General features: G+C 39.1%; 1 protein-coding gene across 1 annotated transcript in view; it reads left to right on the top strand.

Annotated features, from left to right (window-relative positions):
* Positions 1 to 1,707: 1,707 nt before the first annotated feature.
* The window catches only part of LOC101845490 (O-acyltransferase like protein), a gene marked incomplete in the record, with an annotated part of 38,690 nt that continues 23,685 nt past the window's right edge, over positions 1,708 to 16,712 (top strand). The window contains 6 exon segments of the mRNA XM_013087016.2: positions 1,708 to 1,879; positions 5,783 to 5,949; positions 7,935 to 8,043; positions 11,054 to 11,150; positions 13,728 to 13,895; positions 16,578 to 16,670. Coding sequence (XP_012942470.2) covers positions 1,708 to 1,879; positions 5,783 to 5,949; positions 7,935 to 8,043; positions 11,054 to 11,150; positions 13,728 to 13,895; positions 16,578 to 16,670 — 806 coding nt within the window.

Genomic DNA, 16,712 nt, shown 5'->3' on the forward strand with positions numbered 1-16,712 from the left:
GGAAACAAATTATCAATACATATTATATTTGTGAACGTTCCTCACTTTCGCCACCTAAAACTTCCGAACTAGTTAACTATCGAATTTGACAAAATTAATAGTGGTTCAGAATCATTTAAAGGGTACACAGTTTCATTGAGGAGCCTGAAGTCACTGAAATCACAAATTCAAAAAATGCGACTTTTTTAAAAAGTGACTCCTATACATCTTTATTATTATCTAGACCTAATTTTTTGTATCTCTCAAGATTTATCGCTCCATTCAAGTGGAGTGTAAATATAGTAGGCCAATGACTTTCAGTTGATGTTAATGCAGCGATCATTCCTTTCATTGAAAGGGGGTCCAGCCAGTCTGCTATATGTATAACAAGTGCCAAATGAAACTAAATTCGTCACAGAATTTGCGTAAAGTACTTTTTTTCTCTCTCTCAAAGGGCTACATTTAATATTATGATTTGAATTACGTCTTTCAAATGGTATGTTCATGCATTAAAGTTGAAATAAATAAATTGATATTGAATTACAGAGTTATCATTATAAGAAAGTATAGTCCAAATGTCCCGTCAGTTACCGTGGGAAAGCCCGCTTGACATTACTTTGACCAAATGGGAAATGTGGCCATGAGGTGAGGTGCTCACCTTTTATGCTAAATGTACCGGGTTCGAACTCGGCGCGTACTTACATGTCCAAATCAGAATTTCCTCTTCTGTTTCATCTGTTTCTTCGGGTTTTTTGTTTTACATAAAAACAGCCCCCCCCCCCTCCCCTCCCCCCAAAAAGGATGAAATAAAACCAAACAATCCTCTTTCGCTCACTCACTCACTCACTCACTCACTCAGTCGCTCTAAATTCTCGGATACGGAAGAAAAATCTAGGCCACAAGGCATCTTCCGTGCAAAATTAAGAACACTTTTTTATAAATCCTTACAAGAAAGAATACGTCCCTTTATCACATGTAAAATAGAAAGAACCCCCCCCCCCTTTTTTTTTTTACACCTTCCTTGAATGGCTCCAGTTTAGTCTTTGTTTTTTTTCCAAGAGCCTAATAGATGCTACATGGAGAAAGATAAGATATGAAGAGAGGAAAGCACTGCTTGAACGACCTATTTCCTTCTTGTTTACCGCGCAGGCAGTGTATGTGATAAGCTACTGTAAGCAGAAAAGAGATAAAATGCGTCTTATCACACGTGCATTCTATATTTAGCAAAAGTGGAACTTTCGTTGTTATAAATAAAGTCGAGACAAGTTGTAGCCCACTCTGTTTTATTCACAGACGTTCGTTTTAAAGGTGAAGAGAATTTCTTCTCCATCATGTTCTTTGTGCATAAGTTTTTAGTTGTTCTTTGTCTGGGTTCTTTCGTACTAGCTGTGCAAGTTTACAGGGACGGAGAAAACGCCGTGTGCGAAGACAAGCACCACAAAGAACAAAAAGCCAAAGGGAACAATAACCTATACACCGAGGCCTTGTCAAGACTACAGTGTCTGGGGGGGTCTCAAACAACATCCGGACTACCACAACAACCTGTTTACAAGTTTCCTTTCGGCTGTAGATAAATTTCACATTTCAGATTACCTCAGTGTTATAGATAGTTCCGAGACCGAGCAAAAGGAAAATGGACAACCGAATCAAGATATTGACCAAAAAACAAGGCGAAATATACGTAGTTCCGAGACACGTGAGTCAATGAAAGGTAGAGAGAACTCTGCGATGATAAAAGATGCGTTAGGTGATGATACAACTGACACAGGATTCCGCTCTAACAATGGGACAGAGGAGAAAGCCTGGGGAGACATTTTCAGAAACGCTTCATCGGCTTGTTTTCAGGATGTTGCACGAACCGTTCAAGCATTTATCGACGAAGAGTCATGGGCGGTCGAAAGTAAGTTGTATACTACTTGTAAAATCCTTCTCGTTATTTTTCTATCATCGCACAAATAAAAAATTTCTAAAGGTTTAGGTATTCTAAGGCAGGGAATTATCATTTTCATTGCTACGTATCAACAGACATTAGTGCACCAATGTGTACACCTCGGGGCTTAAAGCAAAAATTGTGATCTCTCCTCGGCTCCATTAAATCAAATGGCGCAAAGAGAGAGAAAGCAGAGGTTTGAAGTATTTGGGCCTTCTCTTTTTGACAGTGGTCTTCTACACAGTAATGTGACTGACTGATAGGTTAAAATTATATCCGAATATAGATGACCCAGTGAGATGACTTACAGTGAGATGACCCAGTCTTTTCCCCGCTTTGTCGTTATATTCCTATCCAGAACGATGTTATTTTTTTGCTCAGTGCTAGTTCGCTATACAGTGGTACTATATTTCTGTAAAAATCGAAAATGTTGAACAGCCCGTCGACACAATGTAGAGCGTTTAAGAGACGGGTCGTTTTGACTATATCTGTCAGGACCAACCCAGGCTGAGGAGGACACAACGTCCCAGAATATACACTGGGATACTCGAATTAAAAACAACGACAACAAAAGCAGTAACAACAACAACAACAACAACAACAACAACAACAACAACAACAACAACAACGATCACAACAACAACAGCGGGCCTACAAAAATAGAATAGACAAAACATCGGACCCAATCTATCCATTGTGCAACGAGGAACCCCAAGATTTGGAGCACTGGCTGCAGAGATGCCCCGCCCCGGAGGTCCGGCGGTGGCATCTCTTCGGGGAGGATTCAGGGAGGTTGGACTGCCTCACCCGCTACCCAAGGGAGGCGGTGGTCCTGTCGAAGAGCACACTCCTCGGGGCTCCATACATTTCGAACGGATAGTCTACCACAACAACAACAACAACAACAACAACAACAACAACAACAACAACAACAACAACAACAACAACAAGTTCTTCACACGAAATCGAACTCATGTCTTCTATGTAAGACAGAGAAGGGCCTAACTGCTACACCACGGACACTGACTTATGCCTTAAACTATGGTGTCAATATATCATTTCTATACAGAAAGTTGATGTCATTATATTTCTGTGTTGACCAATGATGTCCATACTTCTATACTGAAAGATGGTGCATTGAACAAATATGGTCATATATTTCTCTACTGAACTGAGCAAATAGTATGGTCATTTATTTCTGTACTGAAAAATATAACGTTTTACAGAGTATGGCAGGAAGCTTTGTGGGCAACCATAAACTTATACAACAGCAACGCCAACCTGATCAAAGTCATAGTGCAGAGAAAATAATTTTATGATTTCAAACACCTGGTATGAAAATCACCCAAGAAGAATATACACTTGGAAGAGTCCTGGCGATAGAAGTAGAAATCAAATAGACTTCATACTTATTCAGAAACGTTTTAGAAACATAATAAAATCATCTAAATCAATGCACCATGCACCAGTCATGTGTAAAATGCAGATAAGACTAAAGAAACTCAAAAAAGTCAAAGTATCAACCTAAATTTGACATAGGTCTTTTAAAGACAAATCAAAAACTGAAAGAACGTTTCTACATAGATGTAAGAAATAAATCTCAAGTCTTAGAAAACATTACTAAATCGGAAGAACTATGGAGGAAAATGAAAGACTCAATAATGGAAGCTGTGGAAGAAAATATCCCCCCGAAAGCTAAAAAAAGCTAATAAAAAATGGATGACACAGGACGTATTAAAACTAATGGAAGAGAGAAGAAAGGCAAAATCAAATGTGGAAAAGTACACTATCTTAAACAGGGAAATAAATAAAAAATGCAACGAAGCCAAAGAAACGTGGATAAATGATCAGTGTCAACAAATAGAGAAGAACCAAAAACAAGGACAGAAAATACATGCATTCCAAAATCAAAGAAGTAAGTGGGATAAAAAGATGCTCAAATACAGGATGAATAAGATCAAAGGGAGGGGATATTTTAATGGACAACGGAGATGTCTTAAACAGATGGTCAGAATACATAGAAGAACTTTTCATAGATAATAGAGGAGAAAAAGCGGCAATAAAGAATGAAATAAATGGACCACCAATACTGAAAGCAGAAATACAAGCTGCCATTAGGAAAATGAAACAAGGAAAAGCCACAGGGCCAGATAATATTCCAGTTGAAGTGATTGTCGCGCTTGAAGAACTAGGCACTGAAATAACCACAAAGCTCCTAAATACTATTTATGACAGCGGTGAGATCCCAGAAGATATGATGAAGTCAATTTTTATAGCTTTACCTAAAACACCAGGTGCCACTGGGTTTGATATGCATAGAACAATTAGCCTTATGAGTCATTTTCCAAAAATATTGCTGCGAGTAATAATGGGAAGATTGAGAAAAAGTGTAAGACCAGGGATATCTAAAACGCAATTCAGCTTTGTTCCTGACAAGGGCATCAGAAATTCTATATTCACCTTAACAATGCTAATGGAAAGATGTATTGAAGCACAGAAAGATCTGTATTTATGCTTCATAGATTATTCAAGGGCGTTTGATAAAGTTAGACATGATGAGCTATTTAAAATACTGGAAAAGCTAGACATAGATGGAAAAGATCTAAGAAGTATCAGAAATTTGTACGGGGACCAAAACGCTGCTGTACGAATTAATGGAGAATACAGTACATATAAGCAGATCAGGCGAGGAGTGAGGCAAGGATGTGTTATGTCACCAAACCTCTTAAACATGTACAGTCAAACAATCCTTAGAAACATAGACGAATGTCCAGGCCTCATAGTAAATGGAGAAAATATTAATAGCATCAGGTATGCAGATGACACAGTTTTAATAACAGGCTCCGAAAAGGACCTTCAATTGCTTCTAGATACTGTTGTAACAGAAAGTCAACGTAAAGGATTGTTGTTGAATGTAAAGAAAACAGAATGCAAGGTAATATCCAAAAAAGCAACAAACCCTAGTTGTAATCTCATTAGCAAAGGTGAAAAGATCAAACAAGTCCAACAGTTTAAATATCTAGGATATATGATAACATCTGACGCCAAATGCTCCACAGAAATAAAACTGAGAACTAGAATAGCTAAGGCTAGTTTCAATAAAATGAGCCCAATCCTGAAAAATAGAAACATCTCAATGAACACCAAAATGAAAGTCCTGAAATGCTATGTTTGGTCAACCCTTCTATATGGCTGTGAATGCTGGACAATCACTAAAGACAGTGAAAATAAAATAGAAGCAACAAAAATGTGGTTTCTTAGGAAACTGCTAAGAGTATCGTGGAAGGAAAAGAAATCAAATGAGGTAGTGCTTGATGAAGCCCACGTGGGACGCTCAATGTTAAAAACAATCAGGAAACGACAAAAGCAGTTTTGGGGACACCTGAATAGACATAAGGCTCTTGAACATCTAGCTCTCACTGGCAAAATTGAGGGCAAGCGAGGTAGGGGTAGGCCCAGAACAACATACTTAGGGAACCTAAACAAATGGGTAACAGGGAAAGATCAGTGAAACGTAGCTTTTATTTTAGAGCATCCGAGCAAAGGAATGAATGGAAAACCATGATCGCCGATGTCTGTCGCAGATCTGGCACTGGATGATGATGACTGAGCTAATATGACCATAATTATATTTTGGTTTTACACTAATTTGGTCTTATATTTCTGTAATGAACAACATATTTTAGAATTGCCATTTATCTCTGTTTGGGACCATAAACATTATTATTATTATATGTTTCTGTATATTACGATGATATTAATAATTTTCTGTATAGTAGGATAATAATAACATGGATACATGGATATATTTCTGTATAGCACCATGATATTGTTATATTATTTCTGTCATGAGTGACTCTATCTTTTCCCCAGTGCTAGACGCGTGGGGTAAGCCCGGACCCTCCCTCACAAGGGGGCGTTTCCAGTTTGTGGGTAACTACGACCAGTGTAGAGACGCCAGGGCCCCGCCCCTTCCGGGAGAAGAAAGGCAAGGCTTTTACGGCCGCTATTGTGTTCTCGGGCTGAATTATGGACAAGAGGTGAGTGGGGGGAGTGGAGGTGGTGTTGGAAAAGTGGTGGGGTGATGGGGCGGGGAGAGAGAGAGAGAGAGAGAGAGAGAGAGAGAGAGAGAGAGAGAGAGAGAGAGAGAGAGAGAGAATTAGAAGCCTAGAAATAATGGCCTTAGAATGTTTTCAGTGATTGCTGTTTGTGTGGTTGTTGTTGTTATTGTAGTTGTTGCTGTTGTTGCTGCTGCTACTGCTCTTGTTGTTGTTGTTATTCGTGTTGTTGTTGTGCTCGTTGTTTGTTGCCATTGCTGCTGTTGCTGTTGTTATTTGAGGGGATGTCATTGTTGGAATAAACATACACACAAACACACACACACACAAATATCTATCTATTTATCTATATATATCTATCTAGCTATATGTCTCCCTCTCTTTCTCTCTCTCTCTCTCTCTCTCTCTCTCTCTCTCTCTCTCTCTCTCTCTCTATCTATCTATCTATCTATCTATCTATCTATCTATCTATCTATCTATCTATCTATCTATCTAGATATATATCTCTCTCTGTCTTTCTTTCTGTCTCTCCATCTTTCTCCATATATATATATATATATATATATATATATATATATATATATATATATATATATATATATATATATATATATATATATATACATGCATATGTAAGCGGAATTATGTATTACTACATTTCAAATGAGAATTTTTAACCATTCAGTAACTGGCGAAGGACGTGGGAGCATCTGAAGCTTTTGACGATTCAGTTAGAACAAAATACATTTAGAACATTACTGGGGAGGGCAATGGAAAAACCATCAAAGTCACGTGATCAGGGCTAGAGAACAGTAAATTTTATTGTTAGAAAAGCATTGTACATTGATCGTTTTTCTATAGTTTCCTATATCAAACATGCTGAGTGGCATCGGTGGCCTAGTGGTTAGGCTACCGGACTCGTAATCGTGAGATGGTAGAATCGGGGGTTCGAACCTCAGCTCAATCCGATGTTGTGTCCTTGGGAAAAGCACTTTATACGAATTTCCCACTTGGCTCGGTACTTTCGGAGATGGACGTTTAACTCGGAGGTCCCGCCTCTTAAACAAGCTATCAGTGTGTTGATTGTGGCGTTAAACTTATACCATTTTTTCAAACATGGTTGGCCTCTAACTTAAGACTAAAAAGTTGTATAGGTTTAACGCCACTTGCAATACTGTGAGGTTATTTAAGATGAAGGAGATCCGGATTTATCGTCTGTCTCCGAATAGACCGAACAAAATTGGAAAATTATAGTAATGTGTCTTTCCAAAGGACTGACCTGAGCCTTGAACCCGCAAACCAACAATCTCACAATTCCAAGTCCGGTAGCCTAACTACTAGACCACCAACGCCACTAAGCTGGGACTGATCTCTTGGTCGGCTTGACAGTTTCTGAGAACAAACTGTGGAAGTAGCATACGTCATGTTAAGTTGTTTCTTTAATCATAATATCCCTGCGAACAAAAGTCTTCACAAACCCTCAAAACTTTCGAGACACAACTTTTTTTTCTCAACAAAACGTGCACTACGTTTGACTTACTTACTTGTCTTACTTGTCCACTGTGTTGGGGTCACTGCAGTCGAAACATGTCCATCTCTGCTCCCCTCCTCCCCCTCTTCAGGATCCATCCCAGAGTCTACGTTTGACTTTCAGAAACATCTCACGACCCCCCCCCCCCCCCCGCCCCCGACCCCTCCCCTAGGGATGAACCCACACACTCTGGCTGGGTGTTCATGAACTTCACTTTAAGGAATCCCTGTGCTAAATGCAATAATACCCTAATTTCGAGTTGGACACTTTGGTCACCTTTCCCTTGAATGTATAATAAGGATAATAATGGTAATAATAACAATAACTATAGTGATAATAATTTCACAAGAAGAAGAAGAAGAAGAAGAAGAAGAAGAAGAAGAAGAAGAAGAAGAAGAAGCCACACTTATGTTTTATTGCTCTCCCTCTTCCACAGTCTACATCTTCTACAGGTGGGATCCCAGCGTCCATAAAGAACTTGCAGATTGGCAGCTGTATACCAGACACGTGCAACGAGCAGGAACTCACACAGCTCGTCACACATGGTAACTATGCGGGTGGTTGGTGGGTGTTCTGGTGTGGTTTGCTCCTTTTTTCCTTTCAAACATCTGTCATCCTAATATTTTGGGGCGAATTTTACTAAAAACACGTTGATTAAAGGCACAAAATATATAAATTCTCCCTTTCTAAAGACTCCGAAGCTATGGATATCACCAAACATTGGCGTCCATTTCCTCGCTAGCTTTACCTCTGAAACTAAGCGACCCCACCTTGTTCAATCGATAGTATCTCGACGCTATTCAAGAAAGGGGGGGGGGGGGGTTCATAGAAAGATAGACAAATGGACACGCCATAATATCCGTAACCCAGGTATTTGTTGATTCGTGTGTGTTTGAGGGCTTGCAGCCCACTAGACAAATAAATAAGATAAGATAAGATAAGATAAGATAAGATAAGATAAGATAAGATAAGATAAGATAAGATACATCTTTATTGCTCAGATCCTGGCACATTGGTTTGGTGTTTCACGACTCAGTGGGGTCAGACGCTGGTCAGTTTTTGGGCAGATGGAGTAATTGGCACCATCCTAAAACGTGTTCATTTGTCTATCTTTCGATGAAAAAAATGGCCACCTATATTCTCACCCGTGATGAGAATAGCGTAGAACCCGTTATTCTCACCCTCACATTGGTGTGTGCATGAGGCAAGGACTCCCCGCTGACCTCTCACAGGCCAATAATATTACCTAGGCCCTTGGTGGCCTACCGCATGTGGTTGGGAAATGACTCTTGAGTGCTTGGCGCTTGTTTCCTCATGTAGGCCAAGTACTGATTACCGTCACCATAGCCGTAATTTAGGGAAAAAATCAAATAGCCTCCTTAAAATTACGCTATAATTGTAAGGCCCAGTAGGTATCAGATCCGCGTTCTGCCCTTGACATAATTTAGTTCTTGTATAACTGGACCATAGATCTTGATTATCTAGGCCTAGTGTAGTTCGTTTTATTTTGTTGCTGTTGTTTCTTTTTCACCTTTGTTTGCTGTTCATAATTTGAACTGGCCTTCATCCAGCCCTGTGTGCTGTTCTGTGTCTGTCTGTGCTATAGGCCTACTTTATGTAGTACACCTGAGGGGGGTGAGAATAGCGAGTCACAGGCTAATAGCCACTTCTTGTGGATATATCTTGCTTTCTCAAAGTGCTGGAAGCACTTATAGTACGGTCAACATTTTGTGGCGTAACTTATTCTCAAATATCTCTTTAACCGGTAAATCAAATCCCAACCCCCCCCCACCCCCATACTTTGCACTGCTGTTTATATCAATTTGTCTTAACGTAATCATATTTTTCCCCAATAATTGAGATTTAAAAAGAGTTCTTCAAATATTTACTTAGAATACTAAAAAATCTCCATCACGCTAAAAATTGGATTATATACAGCACTTCCCGCTGCTCACCATAGATTTACACTATTAAATCAGTATTATTTTCATTAAGCTGGGGCTAATTATCAATCATCCAGTTCGTGACATCATCAATGCACATACCCATGGTGGTTGGTAAGGTTTTAACATCTGGTGGTGGAACAGATTTGTACAAATGTGTATCATCTGCGTACATGTGATAATTTCAACTCAACTGTACTTTCTAATTACCGCTCCAAGTGGCTGTGTATATTGTATATTACGTATACAAGATTGGACCCAATAAGACGTTCATTCAGAAAGGGACTTGAGGTTTCACATGCTTGCACTTTTAAGAGAATCACTTTGGGTTAAAACCCAACGTTAGAATCAAATAAAACACGTAAGAGCAGAGACAGAGACACGCTAACTCACATGTAAACCAATTTCTTTGCCAAGACGAAAATGGCCTCCAATAAACTTAAAAGTGTCCGTGTCGCGTGACTTGTTACGTACTCTAGTTTAATTTATTTTATTTTTTTTGGACTCTCTGCTTCTCTCACACATTTTGCATACGCATATGGTCCACGTCACAGCTCATCAATGTGGCAAAACTTGAAACAAGAAATTCATTTTAAAGTGAACACATTTTTTGCTCTAAAGGTTCTCAAAACATGCGTTCAATATGCATAACATCGCGATTAGAAAACAATGACGGACTTGCTTTTAAATGCGATCATGCCCCATCTGTAAACCTTTTAAAATCGATTGAGACCACTCATTTGGACTTTTTATTAATATTTATTAATTAAAGAATTTTATAGAATACAGCCAACAGGTGTTTACAAAAATATTGGTCAGTTAAGACAAATTGATGGAAATCATTGTGCGAAAGCTGGAGAGTCAATGTTCGATAGTTTAGGAAATATTTGACGATAAGTTGCGCCACGTATGTTTGGCCGCACTATAATAATTATTTCTCAGAGAAAGAAAAAGTAGGCTTGTTGATCATTCTGCGCAGAACATAGAGGAAGAAATTTGTCATAAGTATAATTTATTCTCTCTTAGAAAGCTGTTACAAGAAACAGCTGAGTATTTCATCAACCTTCTACGGTATAGGAACAAAAGAGTCGTAGCCTTCCATTTAATGACACTTTATATCTGTGGAAAATCATACATTCTCACGAAACTGAAAACGAATTTCACTTTCTCTTCTATTGTTCAAATTTTATTCATCAAAGGAAATTGTAAATTCCTTCCAGCCTGACTCGGCCTAGTTACAAGTATTCCATGTTTGACCCATGTGAACCCTATCCGTACGCCCTGGGGTCATTTTGTACCACCGGGGTAGTATTTTTCACATTTTAGAATACTTCTAGAACGAAGATCTCTTTGAAACTTTCAGTATTTCTCAAAAAATCATTTTTGACAAACTTCTATGCAAAGAGCACGGATCGGATTAACGAGTAAATTTCCTCTTTGAAAATGGTGGCACAGAGTTACTCACGTCGTATGGGTACGATAGTAAAATACGACATACGGAAAGGGTTAAGAGATATAATATGATGTGATGTGGGCTAATAGCCTTGAACACTGAATTAACTCAGTTACTTACCGAATCAACAAACAATGAACAAACAAGCCACTTCCCCAGCTCTGGAGATGGTCAACATGACGTCACAGCTGTCCCCCGGTCCGATGGAGTGCCGTGATGACCACAGGGGAGGCTCAACCTTCACCACTCTGGCTGCGTGAGTTCACACGTTTTGCTGTTGCTGTTATTTTCGAGTTTCTTTTCTTCACTTTTTTCAAGTTTCGTCGCCTTGTGTGGAAAGAGACATAAAAGAAGATAAAAAAACGTCATTATAATAATAACCAAAATAGAAATGCTATTATATATCACTCTACCCCATACGAGTATCAGCCCTGGGTGCTTTACATCAATCACATGGTCACTGGGCGATTCACGTAAGATAAAATATTTCACAATAACAAAAAAAAAACACCTGGTTCAACCATACAAAAAAGAAATTCCACAGCTATACATTAATAATAAACACTTAAGGACAGCAGTAAAACCAAAACGTATCAGCACTTACTAAAACTATGGCTAGGAATTATAATGAGTTTTGAGCAATCGTTTAAACGTATTAAGGTTGGTTATTTCTCTGAGATCCAGGGACATGGAGTTCCAGATTTTAGGGCCAAAAAATGAGAAACCTTTCTCACACTGATATGATATCTCAAGATCGGAAATAAAACTTTCCTTATTGTGAACATACATTGTTATGGTTCTTGTATTTGTATTGTCTCAAACACATTTTCTATGTAGACACTGTTGGTGAAATAGGGGCTGTTTACAGGAGGGGAGAAAAGAGATGCGGATAGTAGATAGATAGAAAAAAGAGAACGAAAAAAAGAAACAATACAATCGACGAGGGGGGGGGGGGTGTTCGAGAGATGTTTCTGAAAGTCAAACGTAGAGCCCTTTTTGTTGGTAAAAAAAAGATGCGCTCGAAACGTTTGAGGGTCCTGGAGACGTTCATTCGTAGGGATATGATTAAAGGAACAACTTAGCATGAATAGAGAGAAAGAGAGAGAGAGAGAGAGAGAGAGAGAGAGAGAGAGAGAGAGAGAGAGAGAGAGAGAGAGAGAAAAGACGATCGAGGAGGAAGAGGAAAAAAAAAAAGCAGAGCAGATCCATGAAAAACAAGCAGAAAAATAAAACATATTTTGATTTGTCCATTCTCATTTTTTAGAACAGAAGGGATAGTTGATGCGCAAACACCAGATTCGACTTTAAACAATAATTTGTTTTAAAATTCTAAGAACCCCTCTGGAGCAAGTTAGAAAAAACAAATAAACAAACAAACAAACAAACAACTAAAACCACTCTCTTCCACTCTTACAAAATAAATCCGATTTTCTTAAAGTGTATTTTAAAAATCCCCAGAATATTCTTCTCAATTATTGGCGCACTGATGATCGCGGGCACCGTAGTTGACGTCGTTTTCGTCCAGTGGCCGGCCTGGGAGGCTGAGAGAGTCAAGTCACGTGGTCTCACCCACAAGGAAAGCACGCCGTCTGAAGGACAAGAACCCCAAAAATCGGGGCAGGACAAGCCAGAACAAGAGGACCGGGCAGGGGAGACATCTGCTCTCTCGGGGCGTTCCAAAAACTATGTACCACTAAGTCCATTTTGGGGTGAGTATGGAAAGGATGACGATTTACTTGTACTTGTACTTTTTCCTTCCTGTGATATCCTTAAGATGTCGAGGGGAGGTGCGGGTTTCGGTCCTGTGCTAAATGTTTGGCATCTGTGATGGCTAGATGTGCTATGTGGCACCAGGAACTTTTTAACCCCACCAGCCAGGTTTTTTCTTGATCTTCCTCTTTAGTTGAAGCAGGATTCACGGGTGTGGTAAGCTCTTGCGAAAGTTGTTTCTGGGGCATTCTGGTTAGATGTCCAAAACATTTATTGACTCTTTGACACTCAATGACATTTATTACTGGAGTATTGCGGTCTGTAGGCGTACGATCTCATTCCCTGTGCGGTCTCTTCGAGTGGCATTGGTGGTTTTGAAGAGACACCTAATTTCGCATGCATGGATTTTTCTTTCTTGTTCTTGGTGTAGGAACCATGTTTGGCACTGGTATGTTATGGGTGGTTTGAAGATGCTATTGATAAGCTGAGATTCCACTTCAGTTGGGATGTTCTTATGAATGATTAGGGGTGCTAACTGGTAGGTTGCTGCATTTGCCTTCTTAGTTCTTGTCTAAAGATGTTTCCCAAATATAATAATAATGAAAATGAAATGGTTAAATTATGTAGGTTTAACGCCTCTATCAACACTGTTAGGTTATTTAAGATACGGGACCTCCGAGTTTAATGGCCGTGTCCAAAAGGATTGAGTCGATTGGGAAATTCGTTTGTTTAAAGTGGAATTTCCAAGGACACGACGTCGGACCGAGCAGTTAACCGATGACGTAAGGCCTAATTAGTCAACTCACTGCTGAGTCAGCCATTTTCCTCTTGTCGAGCAGGGATGATTCTTTAAGGTATAGAGAGATAGACTGATAGATAGATAGATAGATAGATAGATAGATAGATAGATAGATAGATAGATAGATACATACATAGATAGATGACCTTTGACCCTATGTGTCCCAGAAATACGCTTGGTTTGACTGGCAAAGGCAACAAGATGACATTTCAACCTTTTTGTCCTAGAAATGCGCTAGGTTTGATTGGGCAAATTTCTTGACCTTTCACCTTTTGTGTCCCATGGCAAAGTCTCTTAGATGACCTTTCACCCTTTGTGTCCCAGAAATCATCCTGCAGGTCCTGCGCTCTTTCTCCGTCTACTCCAACACCCAGAAAATCCTGTCTACCAAAGAGGCCCCTGGCGTCATCGGCTGTATTCATGGACTCCGCTTCTTCAGTATGACGTGGATCATGCTGCTTCATCTTTACCTGGCGTTTGGGCGTTATCTAGGTGAAGCATAATATAGTCTAGAGTTGAATAAATATGTGTTACGAAACGGTTTAATCAGGCCCTCGTCAATTTTTAGGCTGATGGAGTTATTTGCATCTTCTTGAATCGTGTTCGTTAGTCAATCCTTCGATGGAAAAATACCCATCTATCTTGAATAGAGCTCGCGGTAATATTTTATTGAACAAAGTGGGATGGCTTGGTTTCGGAGGTGACTTTAGCGAAGAAATGGCCATCATCCTCTCTTTCTGATGTTATAATACACATTTATTTATTTTATTTTTTTAAAGGTTTTTCCACCCAGCTCTTTACTGTAGGCACTCTCGTGAAATATACTCTTGTTTTTAAAAGTATCATATCGGAGCAGACGAGAGTAATGGACTGTGAGAAGAAGAAGAAGAAGAAGAAGAAGAAGAAGAAGAAGAAGAAGAAGAAGAAGAAGAAGAAGAAGAAGAAGAAGAAGAAGAAGAAGAAGAAGAAGAAGAAGAAGAAGAAATAAATCTGTCTATATATCCATCCACCCGTGTATCTATCAATCTATCTATCTATCTATCTATCTATCTATCTATCTATCTATCTATCTATCTATCTATCTATCTATCTATCTATCTATCTATCTATCTATCTATCTATCTATCTATCTATCTATCTATCTATTATATATATATATATATATTATATATATATATGTTCATATATGTATATACCGTCTATCAGACGCTATCTATCTATCTATCTATCTATCTACTATCTATCTATCTATCTATCTATCTATAAACTTCAGTAAGGAAAATTTTCCGTTGCTGTCAGGTTTTGAACCCAGTACCTATTTAATGAGAGGCCAACTCGTAACCTCTAGACCACGAGAGCCCCGTGTAGCAGTGTACCGAATGTGAAAAGTTCTTTCTGTGTAACTGAAGGATATTGGTCAACTCTCTTTTTTTTCTTCTTTTTTTTTTTGCTGTTGTTGTTGTTGTTGCTGCTGCTGCAGTTGTTGTTGTTGTTGTTGTTGTTGTTGTTGTCGTTGTTGTTGTTGTGTTTTATTCCCTTAACCTATGGCCAAGATCGCTCTGAAATGACATTTCAAAAGTAAAGAGTCAGCATGCAGCACTGTAGATAATATATGTAGTAAACAGTGAGGATTGCTTTTTTTGTATGTCTTTTCTGCTTTTTCAAACATCAGAATAAGTGTTGAGTGGGGTTCTTTTCGCGAAATAACTGGTGTTCAAGATAGCAATTACAACAGTTAGAGCATAAATCCATCGGCATTTTATTCGTCTCTACATCATCCCTCCCTCCCCTCCTCCGAAAATGTTGTAGCGGTTAGGCAGTAGCATCGTCATTCCACGCAGAAGGCGTTGGTTCGATTCTCGTGTGGGGAGATATTATTTTATTAATATCATGTATCTCCGTCTGTCTGCTGGCATGTTGTATCCCTCTCACCCCATGATGGTCCATCTAATAGGCAGGGTTGAAGCAGCAGCCCGCCTCCTAAAAGATGTTATTTGCATTGTTATTAATATCAGAAAGGCAATTTGGTTTATAATGGCAAAAATGCATACATACATAAATACATTATTATAAATACATTATGCATAATAAATATATACAGATAATATACAAACATAGATACATAATATGACACCAATACAGAACAATTTCACAACCATGCCATTGCTGGTCGCCACTTACTGCGCAGCACCCTGTTTGGTGAGAAAGGGTTGTCGTACTCAAGGATACACCCCAGTGACCACCCATCTGATCCCCGTGTCACCGACACTTGCCTGACTTTACTCTTGTAAACTCACAACTCACTTAGCCACTTTTTATTTTCAAGTTTAGAGATAGACACAATGAGAATGCCACCTACATTAAGCGGCTCATATATGATCGATTATATTGTGCAATCCTGGCTGCACAATATAATTGACAGTTTTTAGGTTGCCTGGCGCCCACATATAGCTCAATATATTTGACAATTTAATAGCGCAAACCAGGCTCATTTTGGTCTTGCAACCCACTGAGACAGAATGGGGGATTTCGACCCAGCAATCGCTGTGGCAGCTGCTCTTGCTACAGAAAACGAAGACAATTTCCCCAAAAGGAAATAGGCATAAAAATGCCACAAATTTGGTTCACAAACCTGGTCCGTCCCTCCACCACATTTTTGTGAGTCAAGCATTTTCTTCAATTCCTTGTAATAATTTGTTCTATTGGCATTGATCTTTTTTGACATCTTCTCTTGTATAGTTTTTGGTACTTTTCCGGGAATTTTTCAATCAATACACGGTAAGCTGTCTTTTTCTTTTGTTTGTGTCTGTAATCGTCGCACTTCACTTTCCACAAGGCTGGTAAGCTTTTGTAAACCTCGATACACTCCAATTGAAATGCCCTGTCTTCTTTTTTATCAGGCACCACAGACACTATGACGGTACGAAATCTGAAAGAAAAATGAATATTGCACAATTTAATTGACCGTCGCCACTCTTGGTCAATTAAATTATGCAAGTAAATAAGTAGACTTGCGCTATAAAATATCAAACTGGTTTTGATTGACTCAATACAATTGCTCAAGTCGTCAATATCGCCAATATATAGTCAATTTAATTGTCAATTCCGAGCATTGACAATTAAATTGCACCATATAATTGATCGTTTATGGGCCGCTTTACGTGTTGTTTCTAGGGGTTTCCTCGTGTCGTACCTCAAGCTGAAACCGTGGATGGAGAAAGGAAGGAGAGTCAACTGGCGTCTGTTCTACTTTCATCGTATCTGGAGGTGAGTGTATAGGGTGTGTGTGTGTGTGTGTGTGTGTGTGTG

This window comes from Aplysia californica, unplaced genomic scaffold (genome assembly GCF_000002075.1).
Source record: "Aplysia californica isolate F4 #8 unplaced genomic scaffold, AplCal3.0 scaffold00533, whole genome shotgun sequence".
Lineage (NCBI taxonomy): Eukaryota > Metazoa > Mollusca > Gastropoda > Aplysiida > Aplysiidae > Aplysia > Aplysia californica.